A 15,918-nucleotide genomic window follows, 5' to 3' on the forward strand; every position below is an offset into this window, starting at 1 on the left:
GATTAAAATTTTGCTAAAAATAAAAGCTAGTCTCGTGGCGTGAAACAAATAATAAGAATGTTTTATCACTTGAAGATCCAATATCCCGTGTGTATTCCGGGAAACATACAAATTTGATTATACCAAGTTAGAAATATTAGGTACGTATGTGTTAAACTATGCATTTGAAGACAACGTTCATTAAAATCCGGAGGTACGTAAAATAATTATGACAATCAATTATTCATCGAGTCTGCAATTCAACGTTACATCTGTTTCCATTCAAGCGTAATCACGGATTACGCCTCTTATACGAGTTATCACGCTTTCGGGGGAAAAAAAAATGAGGTTTGCATACTAAATATATGCAACTGACAATGCGCTTAAAATCCAGTCGTCCTTGTGAAAAGTGCGTATGCTGAGATTACTGAGATAAATCAGGCAACGTGGAAAACCTGCCTACAACTTTTATTAATGACTTAATCTCAGTTTCAATGCGCATTGTATGACACACAGCGCGGATTTGTAAGTCAACACACGGATATTATCGACGTTAATTGAGGGATTATATTCGCGATACAATTAAAGGATCGATCAATGTATAACTCGTTGAGCGCATAGGTATTGCGTGCTATACGCAGTATTCAATTTTAATACCGTGACAATAGTATGCGCGCACCTTGTTAATATACGTCATATCGTACTAACGTAATATAGATTCGCACATTCGAGCCTAGAACCGCGGTCGCGTCGACATTAAAGGCTCCGGAGTCTCGAGCGACCGAAATGTCACGATGGTATCGCGGATTCTCCATTATTCGCGAGACTGATAGATATCTAAAACACAACACATAAATACAAAAAGCGAATGTCGCGTGCGCGCGCGCGTACGCGTGGTATATGTATATGCAATTCGCTCGTCTCGTCCCGTGATCCGAGAAGACATGCTATGAGCCGCGTTCTATCCCCACAGCGGCGTTCACAATAGAACATTGATCGACAGAAAGAGAGAGAATGGCGAGGGAACAAAAGATCCTCGATTACTTTTATTTCAATTTCTTTCTTTTCGTTTGTGCAATTTCAGAAAGAGAAATTAAATTCTGTCATACAGTTACGCGCAATAGATCAAGTTCTCTCTCTCTCTCTCTCTCGTTTTATCTTTCCTCTCCTCCCCCTCTCTTTCTTTCTTTCTCTCTCTTCTGTATGTCGATACCTGAAACGACTTCCCATGTATTTTGTAACTGACAATTTGCGGTAGTCTTTGAGACTATTATTCGAATACTTCGTTCCGTCAAAGTCAGTTTTATTTAAATGCAAATATGCCAACAACGTATAGTATTCCAGTACTTCAAACCTGGTTTTAATGATAGGGTTTCTCGTCGATTTCGAAATCGATTTGTATAAATTCCAGTAAATTTTACCCTTTTAGATTTTTAATTCAAGGCTTAATCGCAAAGACATTTTCATCAGAAATATTAGAAATTACGAAAGAAATTAAGATGCCTCTCGCTGAGATGTCAAAGAAAAAGTTGAGTTGTAAAATTCAGTCGGGAATGTCATTGAGATTAAAATAAAAAATTGTGGAATACTCTGCATACCATAAATACAAGCAAAAGCGCTGCTTTTCTTATGCTAATATTAAAAACCCTCAAACATCATCAGGACTGCATACGCGATATGCAGAATGTATTTTCATGAGACCACAAGTGTCGCGCAGAAATGTTATGACAGGACGATATGACTACATTCCGTTTTCTCAAAGCTAGTCGAAGTTTGACAATTCAACATCGTGACGACACCTGTCCCAATACAATGCCACGTGAGAACGAGCCGTCACGAGAAATCAACGCGAAGGCGAATCCACCAGTCGTAACCTTGAAGAGGGTCATGTCTCATGTAGACATCGTGTCATCGGGTTTACTCTGTAGTTATCCCTATACCCATCCCTCTTTCCGTCTCTCTTGTTCTCTCCCTGTCTTTTCCCCCTCCCTCCCTCTCTCTCTTTTTTCTGTTGCTTCAACTCGCGTCGTCTTCGGCGCCTTGCATGCCGAAGACCCCAGTGAGTTGGCCTCGCTTGTCAGAATCTCCCAGACGCTACGATGCTTCCCGCGCGGAGGTGCAAAATCAGAAGATTCGTGGTGGTGGGACGAGAGGAAAGTCTACGAAGAAAAGGAGCGTCGCGCTATGGAGCTGGACGGGATGGTAAAACGGGCGGAGGATGGACGGTGTTTGGTTGTTTGTAGAATCTGGGTGAGTGACCTGGGTCTCCGGCCGGCGGTTGGTCGCCTGGTCCGCCAGGAAACCTGTTTTCTCGGCCGTCTCTCCCTCTCGTTCCCTCCGCGTCCCACCTTCCGTCCATGTGCTCTCTTCTCGGTCCCTCTCACTCCGTTCCTCCCGATGAGCCGGCGCGCCGCCGCGCCGTTTGCTACGCTTCGTTCCTCGCTCTCTCGCGAGTTGAAAACGCCGCGAATCGTGCCCGAGTGCGATTTTCATAGCATTGTCCGCTCGAATGGAGAAGTTTGAAGTTTCCTCGGCGGAAAAGTTTTTCGCAAGGTGGATAGAAACGAGAAGAGAAAAAGAGAAAAAGAGAGAAAAGACCCTCCGCACCGTTAGAGGAACGCGATCATCTGGGTCGTGATGATCCGGGTGAAAGTGCTGAGCTAACGGGAACGCTTCTTCCCTCCTAGATATCGACAGACAAGTGAAGATGCATGCACAGTATATCGTAGAGCATACTCGAATACGATAGAGTACACTAGAGAATGGCAAAGTACAGCTAAACGGAATGGGGTGATATGATAATAACAAGAATTATTAACAGATGGAAGAAACTGAACTTTGACTTCGAAACCAAACAATTTTAGTTTGCGCTTAAATACACAAGTTTCTAAAATGTTTCCGAGACGTACTAATTTTTGTTATTAACGAGTACGGAAAGTTGAAATAGCCAACAACATATCCAGCAGAAAAGATTAAGTTAGAAAAAATAAGATATTTTTAAGATTTTTATTCTTTATGCCTTAATTTAACTTAATATCAGCAATATATATTTTTTTTACTTTGATTTATCTCTCATTTTGCTTCAATTTATCATTTTCGATGTATTTTATTGTATTCTATATCTTTTAATATAAATTACAAGAGTTTAACTACTCACACTCATTTTCTGTAACGTGTTTCACTATTTTCTACCGTATCTAAGTGTCCTTCAGTCAACGTTATTTAGAAGAATATGTACATTTCATCGTTTTCTACGTTTTATCTCTTACACTAAGAAAAACGTCGTTAACTGAACTAAATTTTTCAATTCGATTAAATTTTTTTCAGTTCAAGTATTTACGTATTTGACTTAAATATTTTAACTAAAGTTTAAGTAATTATATATTTAACTTAACTACATATATATATATATATATATATATATATATATATATTTAACTTAAATACATAAATATTTAAACTAAAGACATTCAATCAAGTTGGAAAATTTAGTCAAGTATTACTTTTTGACTAAATTTAGTCAAATTTAGTTAAAAAGTAACTTTTTTTCTCAGTGTTGTGAAACAGATGTATTATCATATCTTCCTACGATACGTCAAATAAAATATTATCGCGTGTAAATATTGAACAAAAATATCTTTCATTTACTAATCCAATAATTAGACGTCCTATCATAATTATTTCAGCTTTCGGATTTAGCTCTAAAAATATGTATGTATTTTTGTTCATTATTAGATTATCAGAGCATAAAATTTTCATGCTTCTCGTTCTGATATCAAAGCATCACCTTCGCCCAATCGTGTCCAGCAGCCAATTCAATAATGGTACGGATCCAGACGAGCACGTAGGTTGTGTAGGTGACGCATTATACAGGTGTGCAATCCGTCTGCGCCGACTACGACACGCGAGGGAACGAATGCATATAACAGTGCGCGCGGGGTACTTAGGATTATGCAAGCCAGTCCGCTTTCTACGTGGGCTTAGAATCTGGGTCGGACACGAAGTCATTGTTTACAACGAGCCACCGGCGCGGATAGATAGGCCTCGCGCTCACGAGCGGATGAGAATTGCGTCTTTTAAATATTTCACACGAAGACAAATGCGCAATTCTTCAAGTGCAGCACAGGGGAATCGTCATCGTCATCGTCACGTGAATGTGCATCAAAGAGAATTGGAGTAAATTATACAAATTATATTCAGAAATTAAATATACATCACTTTCCCTCATTATTCAGAGCGAACTCATCAAGTCTTCGGAAGGATGATAATTAAATGCATACAGCATGACGCATTTGTTCCCGCACACAAACTGTCGCTCAGGATCGTCGCTTTCATGAACCGAAACCAGCAAAACATCGCGTTGTACGCGACAGGGTTAAAGCCCTGTTATCACGTGATTTTCTGTTAATGACTAATCGCGATAATATCGATTGTGTACGTACGCGCGCGCGTGTTGGAGTAAGTAAATCTTCATGTTCGCCTGATCAATTGACATTGCTATTTAAAAAACAAATACAGATTTTCCTAGAATTCTATTCTGTTCTAAAAAAACTTTTTTTTAAATTTCATAAATCGAAATTAACACCGATTACGTATTGGCACAATCGAACTTAGCAATAACGTCGTGCGAAGATAGCATTTGCGAAATGAAAAATACACGTTTTTTTTTCACGAAGAAACGCCATTTTCTCGGAATGATTAAGTAGGAAGCCCGCTAAAGTGCTATTTCAAATGCATCGAGTAAGGAAAGTGGCACAAGGCGGCGTAGGCGACTCGTTGCGTAATAATATTGACAGACAAACAGGCGAGCGAAATATTTCTATTGCCGAGGAGACAGCCGCCTACGAAAATAAAGAGAGAAAGAGAGAGAAGAAGGAAAGCGTACTCTCGCGTTTTCTTTTCTCTCATAGTAGTTCATTTGACTTTAAGCTAGGCTTTTACTTATCTCTCTCCACATAAGCACTTTGCGGATCCATATTACATCATGTAAATGTATTGTACTTTAGTCTCTCTCTTCTCTTCTTTCCAATTCAAATCAAACTTTTTGCTTCGAGTACTCGGAGAAAAAAAAAGTTTTTAAAAAACTGAAACACTCAGTTCGATAAGTTCAACTAAATATTGGATTGATTCAACAATTATTTAGTTGTATAGTTCATTCATGTCAACTATTAACATTTTTTAATCAAGAATTAACTAAACTAAGTCAATATTTAGTTGAACGTCAATATTTAGTTGGACTAAATACTTCAAATTTCAAACAAATTTTTTTTCTCAGTATGGCAATTAAATATCTGCCCTCCCATGAAAAAATAATGTAACGCTTCAGTAAATTATCACACTATCGTTAGATCGTTTATTTATATCCTCCGGCAGTAATTTACTTTTATAACATTTCACTTTTCGAAAAGGCTTGTTCTGCAAACGCAAAATACGTATTTAGCTTTCTGTGTATCGGTAACAACGCGAATCCTGTAGGGCGCGCATCGGAGCACGTCTTCTGGTATCGCGGCCGTTGCACTCGTATTTTAATATTAGAATGGGGTCCGATAGGGTCCTCGCGATAGAGTCCTCAATACAATAACGCGATCCAGTGCTAAATGGCAACTCGGCACGGCGGCGTGCACAGTTTGTCGAGAGAAACTGACGCATCGTCACACGTGCAATATTTCGAGGAATCATTTAAAGTTTCATACTTATTAGGCTCGGAATAGCCACGTAAATATCGACGCAAAAACAATTCACGCGACAGTTTCGTGTCACAGAAATTGAAATAATGCGCGCAAAATACGTTGTGCATTTAATTATCGATACACATAATGTGATTTTTATTACGTCAATGTAATAAATAATATTCCATTATTACCAAAATATTTTGTTACTCCCTTTACCGCTTAACGTTGCCATTTTTCTCATCACAGACCTAAAATTCCTCTACTCGATCGATTAATAAAAAGTGATTTGCGCTGGTTATTTTTGCGCCTTTAATTGATACGATTAAGTGAAAACTCGATCAAATTGACTTTTAGATGAAATTATACTTTTACGTCAATTTTATGCCAATTATACGGACGTCATTTATCTTAATTATACGCATACAAATTGATGCATTACAATATTATTTGATAGGAGTTTGATTTTTAACTAAAATCTGGAGTAAGTCTGCTTTCTATGTGTCAGTCACGGATTTCTCTATCGCTGAGTTTTTTTTTACAGATTTCAACGTAAGCAATTTTTACTCAACACGCATGGAATTATATACATTATTGATATTGTTTTTAATGACAAAATAAAATATGGAGCACACTTTATTTTGTCATTAAATACAATGTATTTTCATATATTTCCCATACAATATATTTTCCATATTTTTGCAAAAAAACAAATATGATGAAAAAATGGAAAAACATCGACATTTATACATATACGTAAACTGTGTATAAAATGAGTTCTATTGTTTCCAGAATTTTTTTTATAAAAAATGTTATGGAACGTATAAAATCTCTAAATTATAATATAGTCAGACAAGACGAAGCAACGGTTAAACAACATATCGTCTTAAATCTTTTTATAAAAGTCTCAAGCTTAACAATGCTCTTCGATTTCTAGCAATCTTGACATTGACGCGATTTGATCTAATCCTGCCAATAACCTGCGGTACAGACGTCGCTCGATCTCAGTAATTTCGACGTCGTTTTGGCACAGATAGCGAGACGCTGCCTGAGTGATTACGCGAGAAATGAAGACACCGATCATTTGTCAGAACGCGCGCGCGGACCGCGTATATTAAGCACCTGTGGTCCGCGGAAAACTCATCGACTGTGTCTAATTGTATGACGCGGTAGACGGACAAATTGCGGGATTACAAAATAGCGGCTGGTAATGCGAACGTGTACGGTGCAAATGATTTGCCGCGTTGCACAGTAACGCAACGCATCTGTTGTCCCTTTGTTGTTTAGAGGCTTTAAGGAGAATATAGTGGCTCACAAAGAACGTTTCGCGATTACGTGAAATCACTCGCGACCGATCGCATCGATGCGTTTCGAGCCGCGATCTAATTCAAACGCGAATAATAATCATCGTATGCAGCGAAGTGCAAGGAGAAACCCGGATGCGCGCGGAAGCGATTTCGCAGTAACGTACGTAAGGTATACCTTCGAGCACGAGAGACCGTCATTTCGCGACAGCGCAATATCGATTTCGCCAATTGCAAAAAGACGAGCCAACAACGTCGATGCTTCAACGTTACCGAAAAGAGCAAGACGCTTCTACTCGGTTTATTCCTGCCTCCTATTTCTGTCTGCCAATTTATACTCAAAGTAGTATGACTTACGTAACGAATGAGAAACATGATGACGTATTTTTAGTTTGAGTTTCTCTCCATTTTAAAAATGCAACACTTCATCCTTTCGTTCTATCTGACAAATCTATAAATTTTTTACGTTTTGCATAAATGTTGAAATTATTTTAATAAAATATTTCGCAAGAAAGAAAGATAAAGAGATAAATAAGAGTGAAATAATCGGACTCGCACTTTGTCGTGACAGCATCTAACATGGATTTCGAAATAAACTATTACAACTTGGGTATCAAGATCGTTATCGAACAAAAGAATATCTTGTTAATTATCTGACAACGATCACGATTTGTGATAGCTCTAGTCACGCGTATGTCCATGCCGGTAATGCATGGAATCTCAAAAACTTTAATTGAATTGCCAAGGCTGCTAAACATAGATTGCCAAAGGAAAGAAAAAAAAATGACGCAGATAATAGCCAGAATGCAGCTAATCGGTGGTCATTATGTTCACATTTTGGGAATTTTAATCAACGTCTTTGAGAAACTGTTTTCACAAAATCGTACCTCACGAGAAGCTTCCTCAAAAGCATTCGCTTACATAATTGAAAATTTTCCGTGCATGCTTAAAGCACAGATGTTATCCTGTCCGTTATGTCATCGATGACAAGTACAAACAATAGTTTAAAATATCTTAATACCTCTGAGAAAATGTTAAGTGTCATCACTTCACAGAATCACAACTGCAAAATTATGTGAACAAAATGTGCGACATTAAAAAAAATTAAGTTAAATTAATTAAATTAATCTCGCTAAGAGAATGTTATTGCAAAAATACTTCTTGTTTTTCACAGAGTTTAAAATAATTTGTTCGTTTTCAACTAATTTTAGAAGAATTTTTATTTAATACCTAGGACTTTTTTAATCAAAAATACAAGAAAATATCTTTCTCAACATATATATAAGCAATAAATCTTTATTTAAATTATAAATTCAATCTTCTCTAGAGGAAAAAAATATAATAAATTTTTTTTTTTTTTAGACAAGAATTTAGTCACAGGAAGACAAAGTTTGATCCGTTCTTATTTGCAATCTACTCATAACTCGATTCTTCGCATGAGGAAAGTAAAGAAATGCAAACATCGAACACAGGCTATTAAAATGATACCAGTTTGTTACGAACGGCATGACCGTGACTTTAGCGACTTTCTTCCTGATAAGATAAGATAGTATGCAACACGCATTAATGACAAAAAAAAATAACTTTTTGTAACATAAAAAAGCCTTTACGCAGCAATACGCTAACCATGCTTATGCGATATGTATGCGTTACGTGTGAGGACGCGCTTCCATTATTTAGAGGAAACTAGAACTAGTTGACCAACTTTTCAGTTTTAAATTCTTACTAACAAACTTCTAAAATTTATCAAAAATGGAAATATCATATCAGTTACTAGTTTACTACATTAATAATATTTTAATAAGTAAATACTAATAACTGATATAAGAAATTAATATTTTTCAAATACATCCTCATGTATCAAACAGCCTCAAAATCGAGATACGTTGATTTAGAGCATTGAGTTAAAAAATAATATATATTAAAATATATTATCAATATATTTGAATATATTTATCTATTGCAATATAATTTACCCAAAAATTGAAAAAAAAACTCAATCGATTTAACTAATTACAACATAATTTTTTTTTAAACTTAATTTTGTAATAGCTAATCGTTGATAACTAATAAAATTTACTTATAAATTAAATATATTTACAACAAAGAAATGTTATAAAATTTATCAATATCAAGACTAAATAATAAAACATAAACAAAAACGAATTATGGAAATATATTGAATAAAATCTACACTTATATCAAATACTTAAGACTGTATAGTAATTTGAGAACAAAAAACGTAAAACCAAAAATATTTACTAGCGTATATGATTTTTCGAATGTTTTAAAACACTCGAGCGATATGTAATATCTGTGATAAAATATTTCGAACAATTGAGCAGAAGTGTTTACTACGTATACAAACATGATTGTAGCTATACATATAGCTCCGATGTTTTGTTTTGTTTATATATCCAATTAGTCCACATACCCCCATGGTCAATTAGCCTCGGTCTTTCCTATCTTAGAAGCGGAATCAATGCGAAACTCAAAAGATCTCGTTTGCATCTCGTTAGGATTCACAACGATTCAAGATCAGGGTAACTACCGCACTGAAAAATAAACCCCCTCGAAATTCGCCGGGACCTGTTTCGCACGTGCGAGAGCGCTTATCGTAGCTCCGCGAATTTGCGGGACATCCCCGTCAGGTTTGACCCGGAATCTCGCCCGCAATTTTCGACGGCAACAAAACATTGCCCCGCTATACAAATTATGCGAAAGTGTTGGGTACGCGGTGCCGTGGTGGCCGGTACGCGGTTTCGCGAACCGCAAATTTCAGGGTTTGTAGCACGATCGCGAGTCCTCGATAATTCGGGGGTACCATCGCCATCTCTCCGATCCTTTTGCAACAGTCCCCCTTTCACCCGTGGTCCCTAGCCGGCCGATCCGCTCTCCCGAAATTTTTTACTGGCCAATGCACCTCCCAACCGTTCCCGCGTTACCGCATTACCTCTTGCCGTCTTCCTCGAGGCGCTTCATATATTTCGTGCACTGAGTATAACGGTGCTTCGGAGACGCGGCAGGTGCGCCGCGAAAACGGCATTGAAACAATGGAAGGATTTATATACGAAAAATCTCGCTATAATACATATCCGCGAATCGAGGAAACCAAGTTATCCTGAAATAGACATCCTGCCAAAGACTGCACAAAATAATAGCGTAAATTTCGAAGAATAATTCAAATAATTTTTTACACTATTTTATTGCAAACGTTACTGCGGTATTTTCGTAAAGTCAAAAAATGTCTTATTTTCATGTTTCTTACCGTACATGCATAAGCAAAAAATCTTGTACAAATCACTTTAATTATTTAATTGTTCACGTGTATACATTTTCTTAAGATACAATTTTAAATAAAATTGCTGATTATAAGATGAAAGATAATTCTTATATCGTTGTATAACATGTCTCGCATTCTTTGTCATTTCAAACTGCGATTTATAGTGTATTGTCGAGTTATGCATCATTTCACATCTAAAGTTAGCGTAGAGAAATTTCAAGGTGACGAGCACGCGAGTATCATACTCGAGCATGCCCTTATCGATAAAACGTCTATTTTCTACGCGTTCGATATTTCAACGACTTGTCAATACTTCAAGGTGCTTCTCTTTATCATCGACACCGTCGACATGCGTTAGCGAGAAAAGAAACAGAAAGATAAAGACAATGATTCTGTGTCCTTGCCTCTATTGTATCTCGGGAAAGAAACTATTTCGTTTATCTCGAATATCTCGCGCGCCATGATTTAAAACGATAGACCGATAATCATCTTCGATAAGAAGCCCCCCCCCCCCCCCACCAGAGGAGCTTTTATTAACCAAGTTCGTGCGCAAATCGAGAAGTGCAAGAATATTTTTCAAGAGCTGAAAAACCGGAAAACGGAGCTGCTTGAGAGCCGCGGCGGCGACGATTCCGAGATATATCTAATAGCGTTTGTAGTCGTTGATCCTTTCTTTGGAGCGTCAAATACTAAACAGATGTCAACTGAATTCACTGCGGGAGGCGCCCGGATGCTCCTTGGTGATACATTCGCAGACGCCGCGAGGGTCATTAGAGACAGTTGAAACCGGGCGAACTGTTAATGAGTGCCGCAAATAAGTACTGGTATTATTAACTCCGAGTGTCGGTGATCGATCGACCGCATCGCGACTGACATTCAGTGTAGGACTGGATGAATGATGCAATTTACGAGAAGAATGCTTGAGCCGTGCGATAATCTAAGCAATTTTAGCGTTTAATTCGAGAATTCACATACACTGGTAAAAATGTCATAAATTCAATGTATTTTTAAGTTATATGTTAAATTTAATGCAATTTAACGTACATTAAATTTAACTTATCTATAACTGAAAAGCGTGTGCGTGAAATTTAGAGCACTTTTGACAACATTAAATTTACATTAAATGTACATTAAATGTTTTTAATATACCAGATTGAAATTTGCTTCGTTATATCATATGAAATTCTGCTGCTAATTTTTGACAGTGTAGAAAATTGATGAATGCTAGTTGAATGTTACTTAATACATTATATCCTTGTTTAATTTTTTGAAATTACTTTTCAAAATCTATATCTTATTACATCAAATGTAGTAATAATAATAAAATAATATTTTTATGAAGAACTGATCCATGTAATAGCAATATATTCGTTCTGTTTATTGTGAACGACGAAAATACCATTACGTTTATTTTTAATTTCCGAAAAAATGATTGCGATATGCAAAACATGAATATGGGCTTGAATAACCATATTAAACATAATATCGCTAATGGATTAGTATGAGCAAATGATGATGAAATTTATATTACACATGACGGCATAATCCAAAATAAGATTTATTTCGAAGTGATATCTTGGCAAAATGTAGAGAGATTTAAGCCTTATTTCTTAACAAATTAATAACAATATTTTATAATATTTAAAGAGAAGTTTTATATCATTTTTATATCAACTTTTGAATCAAATTTTATATAATCAATATATTTTCATATTAACACATAACATAAAACATATTATTATATTTCCCATAATAAATATCAATATTCTAACTATAATGTTCCTCCACCAAAACATTACATCCAATATTCGCGAAATTCGAAGCGTTCTACTGAATAAAAATCTCCCAATAAGTATGACCTTAATTAAGATAATAATACGTAGGTGAGCTAATATTATTATCGTCATCGAGATGGCTGTTTCACTGGCCAATAAATGATACCCGAGGACAACTGCTTCTTTTATTATATAAGAGATAAGTATTGCTTCGCCGAATTAATTTCGCACGCGCGTATATATCCGAGTGGTCCGAAATTCAACTAGTTGCGTAACGAAGACGTGACGGTAGCTTTTTTCGAAGACGCGATCTCGCTCGAAAACTACGATTTTTCATGTCACGAAACAAAAGCAAAAATCGTCTGCCGAGACCAAGATTTTCCGAGATTTTACGCCCGACCGGCACAATAATCGCGGTCTTTGGCCACGTGGTATAATTGGCAAATATCACAAGCCAAGTAATGCGAAACGTGCACACCGGGTGCCGCGTGTGTGTCTGTACGTAAGCAAACAGTGTTGATACGTAAGTTGGCAATGTCCTCGAAAACTGAAATAGTTATGACTTGATTTGAAAGGGGAAAAGAAAGACCCTTGACAGATGTCAGGCACGTAATTATATCAAGACTTCGTGACAATCACGAATTCTCCGAATATATATCATTTTATTTGAGGAATGTCAAAAGTGTAATTAGGATCAGCATTTAAAAACACAACGCAATCTGTGCGTTCACAACTTGGCAACGGAATGACTTAATCTGTTTAATGACATTAATCAACTCTACTGAGAAAAAATACATTAAATTTAATGTAATGGAAGCAAATTTCAAGTAGGTATATTCGAAATATTTTTCATGGAAGAGTGAACTGAATTTCATGCACGTGTAAATAAATATAATATACTTTTCCGTTACAGACACATAAAATTTAATGTACTTGTGTAACTTAAAAGTACATTGAATTTCATGACACTTTTAACAGCGTACGATTTACGATTGAAACATTGGCAGATATTGCGATTTGGTGATATAAAACCGACTTCGGATATAAATAATCGTAATCGTAGGTTTTCAATACTCATAAAAGTAGTGAACAGAAATAAAAGTTAGTATCAAATCAACAATCGCATTCTCACGCAAGAGAATAAAATCTTAAAAGAATTTGATAATCTTAAACAGACATAACGTGTTTACATAAAGAAATAAAATGCTTCGTGCAAGAAACAAATTGCTTCATGTAAACAAGCTATTTCTGTTTAAAATTATCAAATTCTTTCAACATTTTATACTCTTGCCTATTACATATGAGAGTAAATTTGGTTTGATTTAATAATTTTTTTTCTGTGTAGCGCATATGAAAATGCAACGATAACGTAATTATCCATATTCTCATTACCCACCCGAAAATTACAAACGTAATTGCAATTTGTGTACGTTAATATATGTCAAAATGAATAGATGTGATAATGAATGATTATGTAAATAATATGCAATTGCATGATTAATACGAACTCTATTGATAATATAGAACTAGCGAACGTGTCGAGCTTATCGAACTTATAAGAATTCGAGCGAATATTGACGAGTGTACGTTTTTTTGCCATTCAAAATACGTGACGAACGTCCTTCAGAATAGACAAGGAGCTGTGTAATCTCTGCATTAAAGACACGTATGTATGTAAATTTCAGAGAACAGTCACAACGTTTGACTGCTTTATACAATTTACTCGTCTCGAGTATCGGTCCCTCGTGCTGAGACATGATAAAAATTGTCTACATTATTCGCAAATATTTAAAACAGTTTCTCAGAAACGTGCGTCTGCACTATTGATGATCGATCGTTATTTCACTCCGATCTTACACTGTTAAATTCGTCGGGTCGAATTCTACACAATTTGAATTTATTTTTAATCATTCTTACAGGTTGCCACTGCACCTACGTGACACGTCGTCAATTTAAAATAAAACAATGAAGTTAAACAAGTGAACTATACAAAAGTGAATAAATTTAACTCAAATTTAATTTATTATGTACTAGATGCATACGTCAATATGGACGCTACACCGAAAGAAATGTAAAGAACGATTTCGTTGAAGATGCAGACATAAAATTAATTATGTTGGATCATTAAAATAATTACACTGCATTGAAAAAAGTATCCAACATGATTATTTTCATATCTGTATTTTCAACAGAATCGTTCTCTCAGTGCACTTTGAAAGTAAGCAATTTAACTACAGAAATGGATTGCTTAATTGTTCTTTTAATTATATATTTTGTGTTAAACTAACAAATTTCGATATAGAAGTTAAAAACAACAAAATGTTATTAAACTCAAGGAAACTCTGATTTAAATTTGATTCTTAAATATTGAACAGATTGCATAGATTCAAAATTGCTCGATTAACGATTCACATTTCGCGAATCGAACGACAGTCGCTCGACAATTCGATGATTTTGTTCCAAACGATGCGGTATGCAGTTACAAGGTTTGCGAAACTTTTCAACTACATAATCCGGCATCGCGAAAGCATTTCGTAATTGCAATTATCGCCCCGGCCAAACAACAGTGCAAACGTAACGTAATCGTAAATATCGCATCGCGAGCTCCAATAGCCGGAAAAAATTGAAAACGTGGCGTGACTTGGATGAAAGTCCAAGTGTCGCGAAAGCGATCTCTACGCGCATCGCAACCGCGCTGTCTAATAATACATAACAATTTTCCGATATTCACGGCGCGGGTAATATCGAGCTCGACGGAGAACGGACGACGATTTTCATTTCCTCGTGACAACAACATCAACAACAGCCACGTCGTCGCCGTCGCCGTGACTTTCCGCCGAAACGCGGGCGTGAATCCGGATTTTCGACGCGCGGCTCGAAGTCGAGGGCACGTATAAGCGCGCGCGCATATGCACACATACAGCCCGTCGAATATTCGCACGAAGGGTCGCGAATGTGTAACACGGCCACGCCGCGATGTAAACACAAACGGCGCGCGCGACCAACGCAGGTCGCGGTGACCAACAATCGACCCGCGGTACAAACTACGCGGTATAACGGCGACACACCTGAAACGAGAGCGCGCGCGAGCCCGCCTCCCTCGTTCCGAGGTGCGAAACCGCAGAGCAGGAGGGAAAGAAAAAAACAACGTGGGTCGCATAGAGAGCGACTCGACTCGCTGCTCGCGCTCGTTAAGCGCGCAAAACGTGCACGTACACACTCACCTGGAGGTCATGACAGCCGTTATCCCTGTGACTGGCAGCACGTATCACCCCCGCACGCCAACCCCACTCACTAATCTTATTCACCTTCAGCTTGGTGAAACCACTCACCGAGAGAAACCTCTTTCCCACGATCTCCTCGCGAAACTTGTACGCCATATTACGCGTTCGGTAAACCGCGGCGTGCCGAATCCGCGACTTCGGATCGCCACAGCCGGGTCCGCCAGTCACCCTTTCCCTCGCACACGTCTCCCCCTCCCCCTCCCCCTGCCGCCGTGCCGCGAACGGGCGCCCCCGGTGCCTCCTCCCTCCCCCGCCGTTCCCGCTCCTCTTCCGTCTTCTTGCTCACTCTTTCTTTCTCTCGTTCTCTTTCGCTGGCTCACTTCACTCTCCCGTTCCCGCTGCCGCTGCCGCCGACGCCGCCGCCGCCGCTGCTGCCGGTCCCCTGACGCCGACCTGGTTTTTCCTTCTAGCCTCCGAGGAGCGTGCCTCGCCCCCGAAAAGAAAAGAAAAACAACACCACGGGAGCACGCACACGGCGGAGCACACTGCCGCCACCGCCGCGGGGGAGGGGGGACTCGCAACGCAACGGCCAACGGACACTGTCACAAACGACGATCACTATTCCTCGACGATCACGGCAACACAAAGCACCATTCCGTCGCGGCCGATCTCTTCTTCCCGCCG

The 15,918-nt window shown here is 38.0% G+C and overlaps 1 protein-coding gene across 4 annotated transcripts in view; it reads right to left on the minus strand.

Moving 5' to 3' along the window:
• Positions 1-15,494, minus strand: part of LOC105207370 (probable JmjC domain-containing histone demethylation protein 2C) — a 301,096-nt gene extending 285,602 nt beyond the window's left edge. For all 4 annotated transcript variants that reach the window (XM_039459078.1, XM_039459077.1, XM_026133722.2 and 1 more), the window contains exon 1: positions 15,235-15,494. In XM_039459078.1, the coding sequence (XP_039315012.1) occupies positions 15,235-15,390 (156 nt within the window). In that variant the 5' untranslated portion in view covers positions 15,391-15,494. The remainder of the gene's footprint in view (positions 1-15,234) is intronic.
• Between the last annotated feature and the right edge of the window lie 424 nt (positions 15,495-15,918).

Source organism: Solenopsis invicta, chromosome 16, assembly GCF_016802725.1.
Source record: "Solenopsis invicta isolate M01_SB chromosome 16, UNIL_Sinv_3.0, whole genome shotgun sequence".
Taxonomy (NCBI): domain Eukaryota; kingdom Metazoa; phylum Arthropoda; class Insecta; order Hymenoptera; family Formicidae; genus Solenopsis; species Solenopsis invicta.